This window comes from Nicotiana sylvestris, chromosome 3 (genome assembly GCF_000393655.2).
Source record: "Nicotiana sylvestris chromosome 3, ASM39365v2, whole genome shotgun sequence".
NCBI lineage: Eukaryota > Viridiplantae > Streptophyta > Magnoliopsida > Solanales > Solanaceae > Nicotiana > Nicotiana sylvestris.
Window position 1 is genome coordinate 102632626 of NC_091059.1, and position 18610 is coordinate 102651235.

The 18610-nt window shown below is 37.2% G+C and overlaps 1 protein-coding gene across 1 annotated transcript; it reads right to left on the bottom strand.

The window, feature by feature from the left end:
• Nucleotides 1-9354: 9354 nt before the first annotated feature.
• LOC104223574 (cation/H(+) antiporter 15-like) lies at nucleotides 9355-12876 on the bottom strand. Its single transcript, XM_009775034.2, has 3 exons — nucleotides 12562-12876; nucleotides 10830-11834; nucleotides 9355-10739 (listed from the first exon to the last, which is right to left on the bottom strand). Exons 1-3 carry the CDS (start codon nucleotides 12787-12789, stop codon nucleotides 9474-9476), a joined length of 2499 nt encoding a protein of 832 aa, XP_009773336.1. The 5' UTR covers nucleotides 12790-12876; the 3' UTR covers nucleotides 9355-9473.
• Nucleotides 12877-18610: the final 5734 nt, after the last annotated feature.

Genomic DNA, 18610 nt, shown 5'->3' on the forward strand with positions numbered 1-18610 from the left:
CTTGGGCTGTAGGAGCCCCTCTGGAGTGTGCACACCCCTAGTGAGCGTAGTCGACTATAAATTATGGATCGGGCTGCACGCCGCAGCGGTTACTTTGATTTATATTATTATGAGATATTAAGGAGTCGAGTGCTGAGAGTGAGTACTAAATGACGAGAGTTGAGTCACGAGTGATTGAGAGGTTGCCCGAGGGGCCATATTCTGAGTGATTCATTGCCCGAAGGGCCCTGTTATGATGTTTTCACTTATTTCACTCTCTTTTTAAGTAAGCCTCGGTTGGATATATTGCTAAGTATCTGATTTCAAATGTTTTAAACTGGAAATGTTGATTTTATGACGAAACTGATTTTAAACTGTAAAGTTGATCTGTTATTCTGTTGATTATTCAGTTATATATTTTTGAACTGCTCGTCACTACTTTCAGACCTTATTTATCTTAGTTACTTACTGAGTTGGTGTACTCACGTAACTCCATGTACCTTGTATGCAAATCCAGATGCCCAAGCTGCCGAGTGAGGGCCTTCAGCTGATTCAGCGTTTGCCAAAGATTTTCAAGTAGCTGCATGGCGTCCGCAACCCTGTTTTCTCCTCCCTATCTTGTTATTTTTCCACTTTTTTTAGGTTTGTAATGTAGTAGATGCTCAGACATGTATTATAGGTTCTAGACCCGTGACACCAGATGTCTGGGCTATGTTGTATTATGTTTTTATTGGATTCCGCATTATTTTAGCTGTTTTAAACACTCCTTATGAAAACCGATATTTAATCCTATGTTGGAATAATGATTTTATAAAAGAAATTCGATGTGATTGATGGTTTGGATTGGCTTGCCTAGTAATGTGATAGGCGCCATCACGATCGGGTATTTGGGGTCATGACAGTCTATTGCATCTAAAGTGTCTCAATGTGTGGAGTAACAATTCATTTTCCATGTTGCTTGAGTTGCTAAAAGATGTGTTTCCTGAAGGTAAAGTATTACCCAAGTCCTTTAATGATGCTAAGATAACTATAAAAGATTTAGGACTTGAATATAAAAAAATACATGTATGTCCAAATAATTGTATGATCTACTGAATGAGACAAAAGATAGAATGGATTGTAAGTTTTGCAAAATTCTAAGGTACAAATAGTTTAAAGGTGAATCAAGTAGTAGTATGGAAATCTCAAAAATTCTAGCAAAGATGTTTAGATACTTTCCATTGATACCAATGCTTCAAAGGTTATTCATGTCATCTAAAACATCTACTCAAATGAGATGGCACGCTGAAGGTCGCACAAGAGATGGGGTAATGCGGCACCTTGCTGATAGTATTGCTTGGAAAATTTTTGATAAATTGCATCCAAGTTTTTCTCAAGATCCTAGGAAAGTTAGACTTGGCCTGGCTTCAGATGGATTTAATCCTTTCAAGTCAATGTCTATCTCACATAGCACATGGCCAGTTGTCTTGGTTCTATATAACTTGCCACCATGGTTATGCATGAAGTAACCATATATGATATTGTCAATAATTATTGATAGTCCTCGTGCACCTGGCAATGATATTGATGTCTATCTTCGACCCTTAATTGATGAGTTAAAAGAATTGTGGGTTGGTGTTGATACTTATGATGTATTAAACAACTATATGTTTCAAATGCATGGTTTATTGCTCGGGACAATCAGTGATTTTCCAGTACTAGGTAACTTATCAGGATATGGTGTAAAAACTAGATATGATTGCCCATGTTGTCTCCAAAAACTAAACTTTTGAGATTGAGAAATGGGCGAAGATATTGACCCACAAACAATAGGTTAGGGAAGGAGTGCCAGGAACAGAAATTGACCCACAAACTATGGAAAGTACTGAAGCATTTGACGAAGATTATGATATATCTTAGTTCTTAATATTATCATAGTTATTACTATTTTAGTACAGATGGTTATTGAACAGAGAACAAATTAATATTTCTTATTATGCAATTCAGTCATTTAAATCTCTTGTGCTTACATGTCTTATTGTTTGACTTGGTAGTTAGATATTATTTCATGCTTTTGGATAGTACAAATTAATTTTCAATCTGACACGAATCTAATTTTTGAGCAACTTCGGTGAGATGCAAGAAAAAGGCAAAGAAATTCTAGTCAAGGTGGGCTTTTACCCAATTCTTCAGAGCAACAAGGACAATAAATGGACAGCACAGCGATGCCTGAACCACCTCAAAACTGGCCACAAAATGAAAGACAAGCTATCCGATCTGGTAACTTGTCAATAAATGATTTACATAATATTTGAAAATTTCTCAGGTACTAAAGTTATATCTTATCTTCATTTGATGTAATTTGAAAACTGCTGCAGGGAAGAATATTCGATGTTATTTGAAAACTTTTCCATGAGCAGAACATAATATTCTTGTTGTATTGGTAATGCCATGCATTCTTGTTTGCAAAATTTTAGTGATTACATAAAGCAATGGACATCTATTACCTCTGATAAAACACAGGCAGAAGTAGAGAAAGCAGAAGTTAATGTTCAATAAATGCAGCCTGTCTCATAGGTTCAGAACCAAAATACTAAATCACCTTTTATCCTCAAAAACTACAAACCTAACCCCTCCCTCCTTTCTCTTTGTCATTTTATTTGCATTTCTTTGAACTAAATTTAATACACTACACATAAAACACAATATATAGAAATGATGGGTTATACTATCTCAAATTATTAATCTGACTCCAAATTTATCATGCCATAATCCAAAATTGCTGATTTTTACTAGTTTGAATGCACCTCCCTTTTATCTTTGATTATTTACTGATTCCAATGAGAGTGAAGAACAATCTAAGCGACTAAGGGGTCCCATTATGATGCACTCAGGATGGAGAAATGATGGTGGTAGTTTACATGTTAAGTTGAATGAACATGGCCAATTGGACCAGAAGCATCTAGATTGAGTTCTAAACTTGGTGTCATAGCACGAAATGGTATCCTAGTGCCATTGAATTATAAAGATTGGAGGCTTGAACCAAAGATGTTCAAGGGCATAATATGGGCTCATATTAAGGTTCTTAGTACTAAATAAATTACATACTAAAAGATTTTTATTTTTATATTATTCTTTATAAATAAGTTATGCTAAATATGTGTGTAGGAAAATACTGATGCAACTGATGATATAAGACGCATGTTGATGATATCAGTTGGATCTAAGTAGAAAGAATGGACGCGTAAAGCAAAACGTTGTGGTTATGAACCGTATGGTACTAATATTGAGCGCTTAGCTCATCGTCCAGATAGGATGGAAGAAAATCAATGGCGTTTATTAGTTCATTATTGGAGCTCAAATGCTGCAAAGGTATTCCAGAATATCAAGCATTTTCTTCTGTTGCACCTTAGGCCTATAGCATTCTTGTCACTGGATCTCTGTTTTTTTTAAAAAACTTTTCTTTTTATTTTTTATATAAAAAAAAATTTCGGTGAATTGTGTCTATTCTCTAATATAATATTATATTTAACTTTTGTAGGAAAAGAGCAAGAAGAACAAAGAAAGCCAAAAGAAGTTGACTATGCCACACAAATCAGGAAGAAAAAGTCATTCTCAAATTATAGATAATGTATGACATAATCGTTATCTACTATCTTCAGTTTATGTACTAGTTTTTATTTTCTTGAATACTTTACTACAATTTTTTACTATTCAATACAGATGACAAAGAAGAATAGCATAAAACCAACTCGTATTGAGGTGTTTTAAGAAACACATTCAAGAAAGAATGATCAACCAGTAAATGAGATAGCTGGTGAAGTTATGATAAATTCTCATTCTTTATAAATAAAAAGATACTGTCATTTGCTTACAAAATTTTGTTAACTTATTTTTGCTTTCCGTTCTTTCAAAAAGAAAGAAATGGATGAACTTGCTAAGGTGTATCCTGAGTTAAATGTCCCTGAAAGTACTCCTAATGATGTGTATGCACAAATTATGGGACCAAACACTCATGAGATTGTTCAAACTCTAAGGAAAGGAGCAGCTCCAAGTTTTGTTTATGGCCCAGTATATAAACGATCCAAAGTTGAGCAAAGAGATTTTGATGCAAGGGTTGAGATAGAAGTTCAAAAAGCTACCACAGCTATCCAAGCTGATATGGAGAAAAAGTTGGCAGAAGCAAAAGAAAATATGAAAGCAACAATAGATGATAAAGTAAAGGCAGGGGTCCGAGCATATCTAGAGAGTATGGGTGTTACAATTGGCTCAAATAGTAAATCAATCAGTAATGAACAAGTAAATAATATATGCTCATTCACAAACTTTTTTCACTTAAAGTTAGTATTGCTATATATTTTTCTTTTAATTATAATAATCTCCCTCTTTGTGATAGGTTTTTGATAACTCACTTGAAGATCACCAACAATCCTTATCACCGGTTTCAGTTGTTCACAAAAATAAGGTGAGTTTTAGATCAAAGTTGCGAGTTAATTGTCCAGGTGTTATGATCTCGTTTTTTGAGAAAAATATGTGGGAGTGTCTTGATCAAAGTGATGAAAATAGGAGCTAGAAAGTCTGTTGGCAGAGCATATGGTGGTGACCTTATATTTTTTCAGATATAAGTAGGATAATTTTTGGTCTAGCTTACAAATATGAGAGTTATAAGTAGGATAATTTTAGATGGCTTATTTCTTTATGAATTTTGCCTCTTCTGCTCTGGTTTGGCTTGGTGAAAATTCTGTCACTATATGATTGAAGTTGCAAAATCATAGTTACTTTATTTTAATTGATATTCACTTATTTGTTAGTATTTTAGAATTGATGGGTCTGTGCTGAATGATATCTTTGTGATTTGTGAATAGTAGAGCTTACAATTTTAAAGAACTTTTACAATGCTGTCAGAGAAGGAAATTTAGTATAAAAGTGCTATCATTTGTTTCCAGTGTTGCCTCTAGACTTTTGCTTGTAATTCAAGTTCTTATGTTGTTTTTGTAGAAATTGCTGCATTTTGGGGATACATAAGCTTTGTCTTGTTGATTGTATCTTGTACTCTACACCCAATTTTGAATTCTATGACAAGAAAGTGCCACTGTTACTGAAAGGTAAATTTTATAGGGCAGTGGTTAGGCCTGCTATGTTGTATGGGACCGAGTGTTGGCCGGTGAAGATCTCACACATCCAGAGGATGAAAGTTGCAGAGATGAGGATGTTGAGGTGGATGTGCGGGCATACAAGGAAGGATAAGATTAGAAATGAAGATATTCGAGAGAAGGTGGGTGTGGCCCCCATGGAGGACAAGATGCGGGAAGCAAGACTCAGATGGTTCGGGCACATTCAGAGGAGGAACACTGATGCACCGGTGAGAAGGTGTGAACGACTGGCGGTGGTGGGTACGAGGAGAGGTAGAGGGAGACCTAAGAAGTATTGGGGAGAGGTGATCAGGCAGGATATGGCGCGACTTAGGGTTACTGAGGACATGGCCCTAAACAGGGAATTGTGGAGATCGAGCATTAAGGTTGTAGGTTAGGGGAAATTGTGATGTCTTTTTTACAGCGCACTAGAGTGAGACTAGCCAGTTAGGAATTAGTCTTAGGATGCTATTGATCAACTACTGATGATGGGCTTTATCTTCTGTGTATTAATACCTTACATATTCTCGTATTTCCTATATCTCTTATATTGCTGTTACTTTGTTTTTATGGTATTTATGTTATGTTATGGATTTTATGGTATTTTATGTTGTTTTATTATGAGTCTATTGATAGTACTAATATAGTGTCTCTTGTTGCCTCTTTGAGCCGAGGGTCTCCTGGAAACAGCCTCTTTGCCTCTCGGGGTAGAGGTAAGGTCTGCGTACATATTACCCTCCCCAGACCCCACTTGTGGGATTACACTGGGTTGTTGTTGTTGTTGTTGTTACATAGTTGTAATTCTATTTTATGTGATTCTTTTGCAGAGCTTTTGAAGAATATAAGATCAGTTATTGGAAAGGAATGCTTGACTAGTGGAAAGATGGATCCATAAAGCCTTGTTGCAGAATTTATTCTAGAAGTTAAAATTACTTTATCTTTTATGATTTAGTTAGAGTTAAATTTTATTTGAGATATAACAGTCATTTGATTTGAACATCTAACTTGTAAGGAGAACCTGTATTATCTCAGTACTATGTTCTTTGAATACAACGGCTAAAGACATTTTCTATTTCATATTTGTTACATGTGTTTAAAGGTTGATATTTATGAATGTACAAATTAAATATATATTTGAGCCATGACGAGAAGTTAAATAAAAGATTATTATTCTTATATTAGAAAATTTGATATGGAAATTTTAATGTGATATTTCACAAGATTTTAAAAAATGTCACTAAATTACTTGTCATTCAATTAAATGTCATAAAATCTTTATTGACATTTACCAAAATGTCACAAATTATAATGCGACTTTTTTTAAAAGCATTAAATAAATGTCATAATTTATTTACCAGCATTATTTTAAATGTCAGCAATTTATGTGAACTTTCAAAAAATGTCGTAAATTTCGTACTGGCATTATTTATCTAAATGTCAGAAAATTTCCGACCCCAAAATTTACAACATTTGATGGGGTGCTGGAGGAAAGAGAGAAAGTGATGAGATTGTGATTGTAAAATAAGGTTGAAAACTGAAGAGGGGTTTTGGACTTTCGTAATTGGTTTGAGCAAAAACGAAGGGGAAGAAGAAAGGCAGTCGAATGCCTTCTCCCAACATTTGCCGCTGCCACCACCAGAGAAGAAGAACAGAGTGATGAATGGCCGGACCCAGCCGCCGCCACAATGAGGAAAAGTATAAATAGACCACCTGTAATAGCCAATCGAGGAAAAGCATTAATAAATTTGACGGGAATGAAGCTAATGAAAGCCTAAGAGATGAATAGAAGGGTCCATCAGAAGCTGGTTGAAATAGGCAAAGGATCTTAGATTAGAAGGAGAATGTGGAGCATCAGATTACTAAGACCGCCTGCAATTGCAAACGGATTTTATATGGGTTTGGGTATGAATATGGGCTATCGGGTCGGGGCTGAACGGGTGGTATAAATGTGTAGATGGTTAGGTTGTTTAAGATCATGCCATATATCTTACTAAAAGGCTCCTTTAGTTGTGGGGAGCAAACATATTAAAATGGATAATGGTATGGGCAAATAGTAAAGAAAAGTATAACAGAGGATATAAATAACTAATTTCCGATAGTAAAAGGATAGATCGGCGCTTTTCTATAAAATAGAAAATAAGTTAAATAAATTTACTTAAGATAATAAATATTTGATGACTTTGAAACTTTTAAAAATTTCAAACAGCAAAATAAGATCTTAAATAAAATATCTATATTATAGAGGTAATATGAGAGTATTTAATAACTCTCAAAACAACTATTGATAAATTTAAATAATACCTGAATTTTTAGCAATAAAATTAAAGTGAATAAATTAAATTTTTAGAAGTAGTAAAAATCTATATTATAGTTTTTTATATTTAATTTTTTTAAGGAAATAGTAATTTCTATATATTGGAGATTACTTATTCTATTTTAAATTGGGAAGTTATCAACACGTAATATAATTCCATTCATGCGCGTGTTTATCATAAAAAATATTAAGTTATAATTATTTAGTCATAGGTCATTGGTTACAGAATTATAATCTATATTATATGAAAGGAGAGTATTTAAATATTATTAAAAAATCTATTTATTAGATTCTATTTGCTTAAATTTTTAAAAATATTATTCATGTTCTTATATCTCATTTATGGTCAATAATATTCTTCTAAATAGTAAGATATTAGATTATATGATATAATTTTATAGAAAAACTTTAAAACAATATTGAGAAATTTCACCTGGCACTTTTCGGACAAAATCTAAATTATTTTTGATAAATTTAAATTATATATCTATATATGTATATCTATATCTATATCTAGATCCACTCATTAACTTATGTTCTATAATTCTCTAGAACATTGAGGTGACATATTAATTAAAAATTTATAATATAAAGAAAAATATAAATTATAGAAAGATGTAGATTGAGATAACTTATGATTATTTATACTTTGCAGTAAATTTATATATAAAATAAATAAATAAATTTACTTAAGATATTAAAGAAGATGATTTTGAAAATTGAGAAAATTTCAAGTAGCAAAATAAGATCTTAAATAAATATTTGTATTATAGAGGTAATATGAAAGTATTTTAATAATACTCAAACATATATTTGGTAAATTTAAATAATAATTGAATTTTTTGGCAATAAAATCAAAGCGAATAAATAAATTTTTTAAAAGTAGAAAAAATCTATATTATACCTTTTATATTAAGAAAGGATATTCCGTCAAATAGCGAGATGAGAAAGTATCTTCTGAATTATGATGAGAAAATTCATACAATGTATTATATAACATAACTAATATTATAATAAAGCCAACCAAAAAAATATAGAACAATGAAAGAAGTGGCAAGCCACTCGAGATACTAACAAAGCTAAATGAGTTGGCTAGTTTTTCGCTGGACGAAGAAATCAACTTTTTAAGGTTAATTGTTCTTCTCTAGCAACAATTTTATAAAGACAAATCGATGAAATTTATTTATTTATTTCTAATTTAATTCTTTTGAATGTGATCGCTAAATTTAGTATGCAATATATACATATATATATTAACATTCTCGCCCATTTTTCTTCATTTAATTTGACGGTAAGTTCATGTCTCCTTCATTTAATTTGAGATTACAATGAACTTTCTTGCCCATTTTTCTTCATTTAATTTGACGGGAAGTTCATGTTTCCTTCATTTAATTTGAGATTACAATGAACCTTCTTGCCCATTTTGCTTTGTATGACTTGTTATTTACTTTTCATTGGATTTGGAGTGTCAATCTATGACTCTGAGTCTCTGACTATCACATTAGTGTTTCTTTTAAGCGGTCGTTTGGTTACCGAAATAAGAATACTTATTAATATATAATTTAGAATTATAGCTTTTTCATGTTTGATTATCGATATTATCTAATAACGGTACCATATAATAAGCGGGATAGACCAAGGGTTATATATCCCAAAATTATCACTAGGCGGGATAGACCAAGGGATATATATCCCAAAATTATCACATGGGATATCCCAAAACTGAACCAAACGACCCCCAAGTGTTTCTCTTTATGTGTTTCTTTATTATTAGCTTTTCTTTTTATCAATTTTGTAAAATACTTTTCGTGATTTTTATGTCTTTTCTAAAGTAATAATTTTGTAATCAACACATGTACGGAGGAATTGAGGAGAAGGAAACAAGGTAATTTGAGGGGACATTAATTTTTGACTAAAACTAGAGGGAAAAACTAATTTTTCACGCATAAATCAATCGAACCTGTATTCTTTTACGATCATCCTGTAAATAAATATTACTGCTGTATTTAATAATTCATAGTACTGTACAACGAGCAAAACTACGGAGGTTGTACTGTACATGCAGAACCCTAATTAGTTCTATCTATAGTGATTTCCCATCTTGGATGATCACTAGAGATTGAAACTCTTGGTGTTGATATCCCATTATTAATTGCATTGTTCATGTCTGGATATTGTCCATCTTGATTGTTAACTACTGGTTTCATTGTCCTGCTCGTCCACTTCCCTCTAATTCTTTGCTGCTGCACCACTAGAATTGATGCTGTGAATCCAATATCTGTTGAAGCCAAGAAATCTCCCACCACACCAAGTTCTGGACATTCACTCCATGCCCCAAGTCCTACTAGCAAAGGAGAATCTTCATGGTGCCTCCCTACAACTATTAAATCAAATCTATCTTCTAATCCCCTAAGTGAAGCAGATAGCCCAACCCCATCTCTCGTAACGTGTTCTTCGTATACGAAGTTCTCATTCGTTGAGTTTTCGTATCGGACTGCTTCGATCAAGCTGTTGTCTAGCTTTCTTTCTCTGGCATTGTCATACCCAAACATAAGGAAACGGATGATTGTTATCGATACGTTTTTGTGTCTAGCCATTCGGGCACCATAGGCTAGTGATTCTGCATCATCAGGACCTCCAATGTAGACCACAGCAACATGGTAAATGTTGCCCTGATTGCTTAGTGTTGCCATGGATCCCTTTAGGATTCCACGATCGACTAGTATGCCTACAGAACAAGGCGCTTTTCTGAGGACTTTCGTGTTGATAGTTTGGATGGCACGACTTACTGTTCCAATGGAGCCATCAATTTCCCAATGTTTGTGGAATGGTAGGATCATAATGGTAGCATTCTGGTCCAGGGCCAAACGACAAATGTCCTCAGGCATTAGTTCATAATGTGTGATGTCGGTGAATGGTTGAAGTGTGACACAACTTTCAAAGGCAAGCTCATATTGTCTAAGTGCATTGATGATTTGCAATGATATTGAAGCATCCTGAGGGATGGCTCCCTGGGAATGATTATACGTGATAAGAAGAGGAGCGGCTCTACCCACGAGCTCAATGAGAACGAGAGCTATGACGCCAATGGGGCTTTGTTCTGTTGCATTGGATGCTTCAAGTAAGTTGACCATAGTTGGCACACTTTGTAGATCATGAACGCAGACCAATATCCTTAGCTCTGAGTCAGGCTTTGAATGCTGAATCGTCCTTCTCATCGTTGGAGCTTGTTGTTCAAGTGCACGAAAGAGAAATCTTATTAGCGGTGTAATGATCACCATAACTAAAACAACAGAGAGCATGATAGCCACTGCAAAGTGTTCATCTGATAGGGCCTAGCATTGATTAGAAAGAGATCAAATCATTTACTAAATCTTTTTGGAATAATTTGGGGAAAAGAAAAAGAAAAGTTGATGAAATGTCACCTGTGAAACTCTCCATAAGTTAAAGAAAACAACATCACATATGCCTCTAGCATTCAGTATCAGACCAAGAATGACAGAGTCTTGAATGGTTAATCCCGTGTAACGAGTTATGATCATCATTATTACAATCTTGACGAGGACGCCAAAGAGAACTAGAAGGGCAATAACCCATAGGGACTTAAAATGAATGGTGAAAATGTCTGTTTTGAGGCCACTGGTGGTGAGAAAAACCGGGTACAAAACCTTGCCAACTGGATAATGAAGTTTCCTGATCAAAGCTGCGCCCAAAGGCGGGCCTTCAGGAATGGCCATGCCTAACACAAGTGATCCAAATAGGTAGTGTTGCCCAACCGTCTCAGCAGTTAATACGTACAACAATACAAGTATTAAGACACAAACAAAGTAGTTTTCCCCAACAGGTTTTTCTTCTGGTCTAAGTCTTAATGTCTTCTTAATAGCAGGCCTAATGGAAAAAACTGTGAATATGACTAAGATCAAAGGCGAGACAATCGAACCTAGTTTCTGCGCCATAGTATGTTCTTTCTCCAACTGCAACTTTATAAAACCTACTGAAGCCAAGGTTAAGCCAATTATATCACAAAACATAGCTGAAGAAGTGGCTAGGCGGCCTTGGTCAGTATTGAGAAGTTGCATCTCTTTAAGAAGGGAACATACGTTGGGAAAGCCAATAACACATTGTGAAGCTGCTACAATAGGCAGAGCTTTTGCAAGAAGAGGATCCATAACGACGAAATGTTTTATAAGCATCGCTAGCGCCATAGTGGATCCTAGTGAGGTGAACATTACAGTGACACCAATGATAATGGCCTTTTTCCCTGGCCTGAACATCCTTTTCGAGTCACACTCAACTCCTATGGCGAAAAGATTGAACAGAACACCAAATGTTGCTGCAGTTTCTAATGCCATAACACCTCTAGTCGGGAACATGGTTTCTCTCACTGATTCCAGATGCCCCAATAGTGATGGTCCAAATATTATACCACCCTGAGTTGCAATTCAAAAATTGTTAGTTCATATCTCATCACTTCAACGACAGTATTACACAAGAGTGAATGGAAGTTTCCCCTCCCCCCCCCCCCCCCTCCCCTTTTTATCAGTCAACACAAATAAATCAAAAGACAAGTAAAAATAGGAATCGATTGGGGACATCATAGTTACCTTTTCAGTATAAATTCATAACATGCTTACGGATTTTGAATAATGTGAATCATACAATGACCCAATGATGCAGTAATTTACTTTGCAAGTTTAGTATCATAGCTGGAAATGTGAATAAAATAATAAAGGCAATCTTACTCCATTTTATTACAATTCCTCGAACGTCCATTGAAAAAAGTGGGAGACCAATTTAGCCTCATATTTCAATGTTAAATAATTCAGAAGCCTAGTGCAATTATAGATGTTAAAGGACTGCCCACTGCACAAAGCATCCGCGTTCATGCAAGGTTTGGGAAAGGGCCGCACCCCAAAGGGGTGTGAAGCAGGCAGCCAACTCTGATACAAGCATCAGTGATTCCACGGCTCGAACCCGTGACCTATAGGTCACACCGAGACAGCTTGACCGTTGCTCCTAGGCTCCCCTTTTGCGATTATAGATGTTACTAATATTTCTAAACTTAATATAGCGTACGTTGATACACGCTATTATGTATTTTAATTTCTACTATGATATGGATCCAAATTAAGGTTGATATAAAAGAAAAGTACTTACTAGAACTTGGGCGACAAGGGAAGGTTGACCTAAAGGCTTGAGGCCAGCATCAATGAGGAGAGAGGTTAATGAAATTACAGAAAGCTGAAATACCATAAGAGGTGCAGGAAACTTTAAAGGGTTGCGAACTTTGTAACCATTGGAGGAAACATCTTCTGGATCATAGCACAATATATTCTGCGCAGTAGATGATGTTGAGGTGTTGTTTAAAACTGCCGCATTCCCCATTGTTACGTTTTGTGTTATTTGTGCTTATTTCTTCTTTCTATCTTAAGTTTCTTATTTTTCTTTCTTTTCAGGGTAAGAATTGCAAGAGATGAGACATAGAAAGATGAAGTTTTCTTATTCCAAGCACTAAGTGAGATGCATTACTCATGATTGGTGGATTAAGTTTGTTATGAGTAAATGGTCTATAAATTGAACAGATGATATTAACTTGACACGTATTTCTATTTTCTCTCCACCTACATCGCTCAATTTTTTAGGGACATTGGTTGAAAAAAAAAGAGAGTGGGAGGTGATTAGTATAAATCAGTAGTATTAAATTGCAAAACGCATATTTAGACTGAATTTGGTAACTATATGGAGTAGTAGGTTATTAGACTTGATGCGTGCATTAGCAAAAACAAAGAGAAAACTTAAAATGGATAAGGTGTATCAGTAATGCTGGTATTAGTTATACTTACATATTTCTTATCCATTGTTTGGTTTGATATATTAAAGCGTTGCATAATTTCTAAAAGAATTGTTTGTTTACAAAAGTACTCTCATAACCGGTCCATCACTTTATCTTTTTGTAATGACCCAAAGGGTCATCTTATGTTTTAGAACTCGATCGGTGTTCCGAAGCCTTTAAAACCTCATTTTATCCCTCCTCGATTTGCGTGCGTAGTCCGGGCATGTTTCCGAAAAGCTTTTATGTTGAAAGTTGATGAAAATAATAATTTTTGCCTTTAAAAGGTTATTTAGCTGACTTCGGTCAACGTTTTGAGCAAACGGATCCGGATTCGTATTTTGACAGTCCCGGTGGGTCCATATCAAAATATGGGACTTGGGCATATGTCCGAATCGAATTTCGAGGTCCTTAACTCGAGATATGAATTTATGTTGAAAATTTAAAAGAATGGCCTAAGTCCCATAATGGGACTGTTTAATAGCAGGGCGACAGCGTTCATCGCGTTCGCGAAGGGCAGCTTCCTAAAGACTTACGCGATCGTGAAGGCTACGCCACCTGGTCTTCGTGTTCACAAGCCCTCGCTCGCGTTTGCGATAAAGAATGACTGATCCCCTCCCCAGGTCCCTAAAGCATCGCATTCGCGAACAAGATTCTGTTACAAATTCACAATTCTTAGGCCATTCTTTCAAATTTTCAAAAGTCAAACAACCTAAGGGCGATTCTCTCAAGCTAATTTTTTCTTCAAAGTGTTGGTAAGTGATTCCAAACCATTTTCTTTCGATTACCCATTGCATTCCATGAATTTACAACCTAAAATTTAGGATTTTCATGATAGAAATTGGGGGTTTGGGCAGAATTAGGGATTTTTGGGAAATTGGGATATAGACCTTAATTTAGGGTTGGATTTCAAAATTAATTTCATATTCGGGCTCGGGGGTGAATGGGTAAATAAATTTCAGTCCGAACGTCAGGTTTTGACCAGCGGGCCCGGAGTCGGTTTTTGACTTTTTGAGGGAAAGTTTGGAAAATCTAAATTTATGCATTGTAGTTGATTCCTTTAGCAATAATTGATGTTATTGAGTTAATTGTGGCTAGATACGAATGGTTCAGAGGTGGTTACTAGAGAAAAAGCGGTAATTGAGCATTGAGTGGCCCGCGGAGCGAGGTAAGTATCGTGGTTAACCTTGGCTTGAGGGATTAGGTCTTATTTGCCTATTTGCTATGTGTTTGAATGTTGAGTACAATGTATAGGTGAGGTGACGAGTACATATGCATTATTGTTAAGTCACAACATGCTAGTGAGTCTTATTCATAAAAATTGTAGCTTTCGGTGATCATACTATCCATGCTTAGACTAGTTTATTGTTATGTTGATCGTTTTTATCATATGTACTGATTTTGGTATTGATTGAGTATTGATTCAAAGTCAAGGTTGATATTGTGGAAGCAAATGTTGAAGTAAGACTTGTTGTTGTCATTTCTATCTCCCTATTATTATTATTCCTTGAGGGAAAGTGTTAATGCACGAAGGGTGATGCCGTGACATTCTTATTTGATTTATATGGTGAGGTTGAGAGTAAAAGCACGAAGGGTGATGTCGTGCCATGTTATGAGAGAGTTAATGCACGAAGGGTTATGTCGTGCCATTCTTATTTAATTTATATAGTGAGGTTGAAAGTAAAAGTACGAAGGGTGATCCCGTGCCATTTTTATTGATTATCTGGTGAGGTTGAGAATAAAACATGAAGGATGGTGACGTGCATTTTCTGTTGCTGTGTTTACTTGTTATTACTTGTTCAAGGTGTACTAGCTGCTTAGATTTCTTTACTTATGTGATTCTTTATCTTGCAATCCCCTCAGCATGTTCCCCTCTCGTTAATATTTGTTCAACTTCTATTAGTTGTTATTGTGCTCGTATATTATTTAACTGCACATGTTTATGTATGTGTCTTGTCCTAGCCTCGTTACTACATTGCTAAGGTTAGGCTCGGCACTTACTAGTACACGGGGTCGGTTGTACTGATACTGCACTCTGCACTTTCTGTGCAGATTTTTGGTACTGGCTTGAGTTGACTCCGAGCTTAGCAGCTAGACTTGATCGATAGGAGACCAAGGTAGATATGTTAATGTCTGCAAAACCTAGAGCCTCTTCCTAGACTTGTTATTTTACTATTTCTTTTCTTTCAGAATAGTGTATTATCTTTCAGACTCTATTTGTAGTAAATTGCAGTAGGCTCGTGAGTTCTGACTCCAGATCCTACATGTTTTAGTTACTTTGGGTTTTATAATATTCCGCAAACTCTGATTAGCTTTTGTTTAGCTTAATTAAGTTTTGTCATTAAATTAGCTAAAGTTGATTTTGTGAATTCTCTAACGTTGGCTTGCTTAGAAAGTGAAATGTTAGGCGCCATCATGATCCCAAAGGTGGGAATTCTGGGTTGTGACAAGTTGGGTTCAGAGCACTAGGTTGCCTAGGTCTCACAATTCACGAGCAAACTTAGTGGAGTCTGGAGGATCAATATGGAGACGTTTGTACTTGTTTTCCATAGGCTATGGAGTTAGGAATAGTTTCACTTCTATTCTTCTTCGTCGTGCAATTTTGTTCTCTCAATGCTAATTGAACTCTTCTACTCTTGTTCTTTCGCAGATGGTGCGAACATGCACCGCGTCTTCAGCTGAGCAACAGCCAGAGTCCCTAATGACAGCTCCTACGAGGGGCAGAGGACGAGGTCGAGGCCGTGCCAGAGGATGAGGTCGAGGCCGTGCCAGAGGCCGAGGCAGGGGAAAGGCTCAGCCCAGAGCTCAAGCAGCAACACCAGTAGTAGATCCTCGGGTGGAGTTTGATGATGAGGTTCCAACCTAGACTGTTCCTGCTAGACTAGCTCAGGTCCCGGAGGAGTTCATAGCCACCCTAGTGCTTCAGGATGTTTTGGTTCGTCTAGTGGGCCTTATGGAGAGTGTTGCTCAGAGCGGCACGTTTCCTGTGGCACCGACAGTCTCTCGGGTAGAAGGAGGAGTCCAGATCCTGATACTCACACCCCGGAGCAGATGGCTCCCCAGTTTCAGACTCCAGCAGCTCAGCTAGTCGGGGCACTTCCACCGGGTGTTGCAACATAGACCAATGCCGTATCAACTATGCCTTCTGAGGCTTTATGGAGATTGGATAGGTTTACCAAGATTTTCCTAGTTCACTATGGCGGTACATCTTTAGAGGATCCCAGGATAATTTGGATAGTTGTCATGAGGTGTTACGGAACCTGGAGATAGTGGAGACCAATGGGGTCAACTTTGTTGCATTTTATCTGTCGGGTTCCGCCAAGAAATGGTGAAGGGATTATATGTTGGCCAGATCAGCTGGGTCGCCGACTCTTACTTGGGACTAGTTCTCTCAGCTATTTCTTGATAAGTATCTTCCTATCACTCAGAGAGATGACTATTGGAGGCAGTTCGAGCGTCTGCAGCAGGGCTCCATGAATGTCACTCAGTACGAGACTCGATTCGTGGATTTGGCCCATCATGCTATCCTTCTACTTCCTACCAAGAGAGAGAGAGGGTGAGGAGGTTTATTGAGGGACTTGCTCAGCCTATTAGATTGCAGATGGCTAAGGAGACTAGGAGTGAGATTTCTTTTCAGGCGGTAGCAAATATTATCAGGCGAGTCGAGATGGTTCTAGCTCAGGGGAGTGGTCAAGGATCTGACAAGAGACCTCGTCATTCTGGCAGATTCAGTGGTGCCTCGCCTGGAGGCAAGGGTACTTTTGGTATAAGCCATCCTCCCAGACCATTTAGTTCATCCAGGATTCTCACGGTGCTTCAGGTGGCCGTGGTCCTCCTATGTAGTATTCCAATCAGCTAGCCTACAGTGCACCACCAACTCCTATCAATGCACCTCCACTCCAGAGTTTTCATGGTGGTTACTCAGGCCGCCAGGGTCAGTTTTAGGGTCATCAGCCACATCAGCTAAAATCTTGTTATACTTGTGGCGATCCGAGGCACATTGCTAGGTTTTTCCCTCGAGCATTGAGTAGTTCTCAGCATCAGGGTTCTCGTGCCATGGCCTCGGCACCGGGTGTCTCACTGCCCACTCAGCCAGCTAGAGGTAGGGGTCAGACAACTAGAGGTAGAGGTCAGGCCGCTAGAGGTGGAAGCCAGCCAAACATGGCCCATCCTCGAGATGTAGTTCAGAGTGGTGGGGCCCAGCCCTGATACTATGCTTTTCCAGCCAGGCTTGAGGCTAAGTCATCTGACGCGATTATCACATGTACGGTTTCAGTTTGCAGTAAGGATGCCTCAGTATTATTTGATCCAGGTTCTGCTTATTCATATGTGTCATCCTATTTTGCTTCATATTTGGTTGTGCCCCGTGATTCCTTGAATGCCCTGTATATGTGTCCACACTGGTGGGGGATTTTATTATTGTAGATCGTGTCTATCGTTCGTGTGCGATTATTATTGGGGGTCTTGAAACTCGTGTAGATCTCATATTTCTCGATATGGTTGATTTTGATATCATTTTGGGGATGGATTGGTTGTCACCTTATCATGCTATATTGGACTGTCACACCAAGACAGTGACCTTAGCGTTGCCGGGGTTGCCTCGATTAGAGTGGAGAGGGACTCCTAGTCATTCTACCAGTAGGGTTATTTCTTATTTGAAGGCTCGGCGTATGGTGGAGAAGGGGTGTCTAGCTTATTTGGCTTATGTCCGCGATTCTAGTGCGGAGGTTCCTTCCACGGATTCTGTACTAGTTGTTCGAGAGTTTTCAGAGGTATTTCCTACAGACCTCCCAGGAATGCCACCCGACAGGGATATTGACTTCTGTATTGTTTTGGCTCTAGGAACTTAACCCATTTCTATTCTGCCATACCGCATGGCCCCGCCAGAGTTAAAAGAGTTGAAGGAGCAGTTGAAGATTTGCTTGATAAAGGCTTTATTAGACCCAGTGTCTCGCCTTGGGGTGTGCTTGTGTTATTTGTAAAGAAGAAAGATGGGTCGATGAGGATGTGCATTGATTACCGGTAGTCGAACAAAATCACTATTAAGAACACATCCATTGTCGAGGATTGATAACTTATTTGATCAGCTTCAGGGTGACAAAGTGTTTTCAAAGATCGATCTGAGGTCTGGCTACCATCAGTTGAGGATTAGAATGTCCGATGTCTCTAAGACAACCTTTTGGACTCGATGGGCATTATGAGTTCCTGGTGATGTCATTTGGCTTGACAAATGCCCCAACAGCATTTATGGATTTGATGAACCAGGTGTTCAAGCCTTACCTGGATTCCTTTGTGATTGTGTTCATTGATAATATCTTGATCTACTCCCACAGTTGAGAGGAGCATGAGCAGCATCTTCGGATCGTACTTCAGACG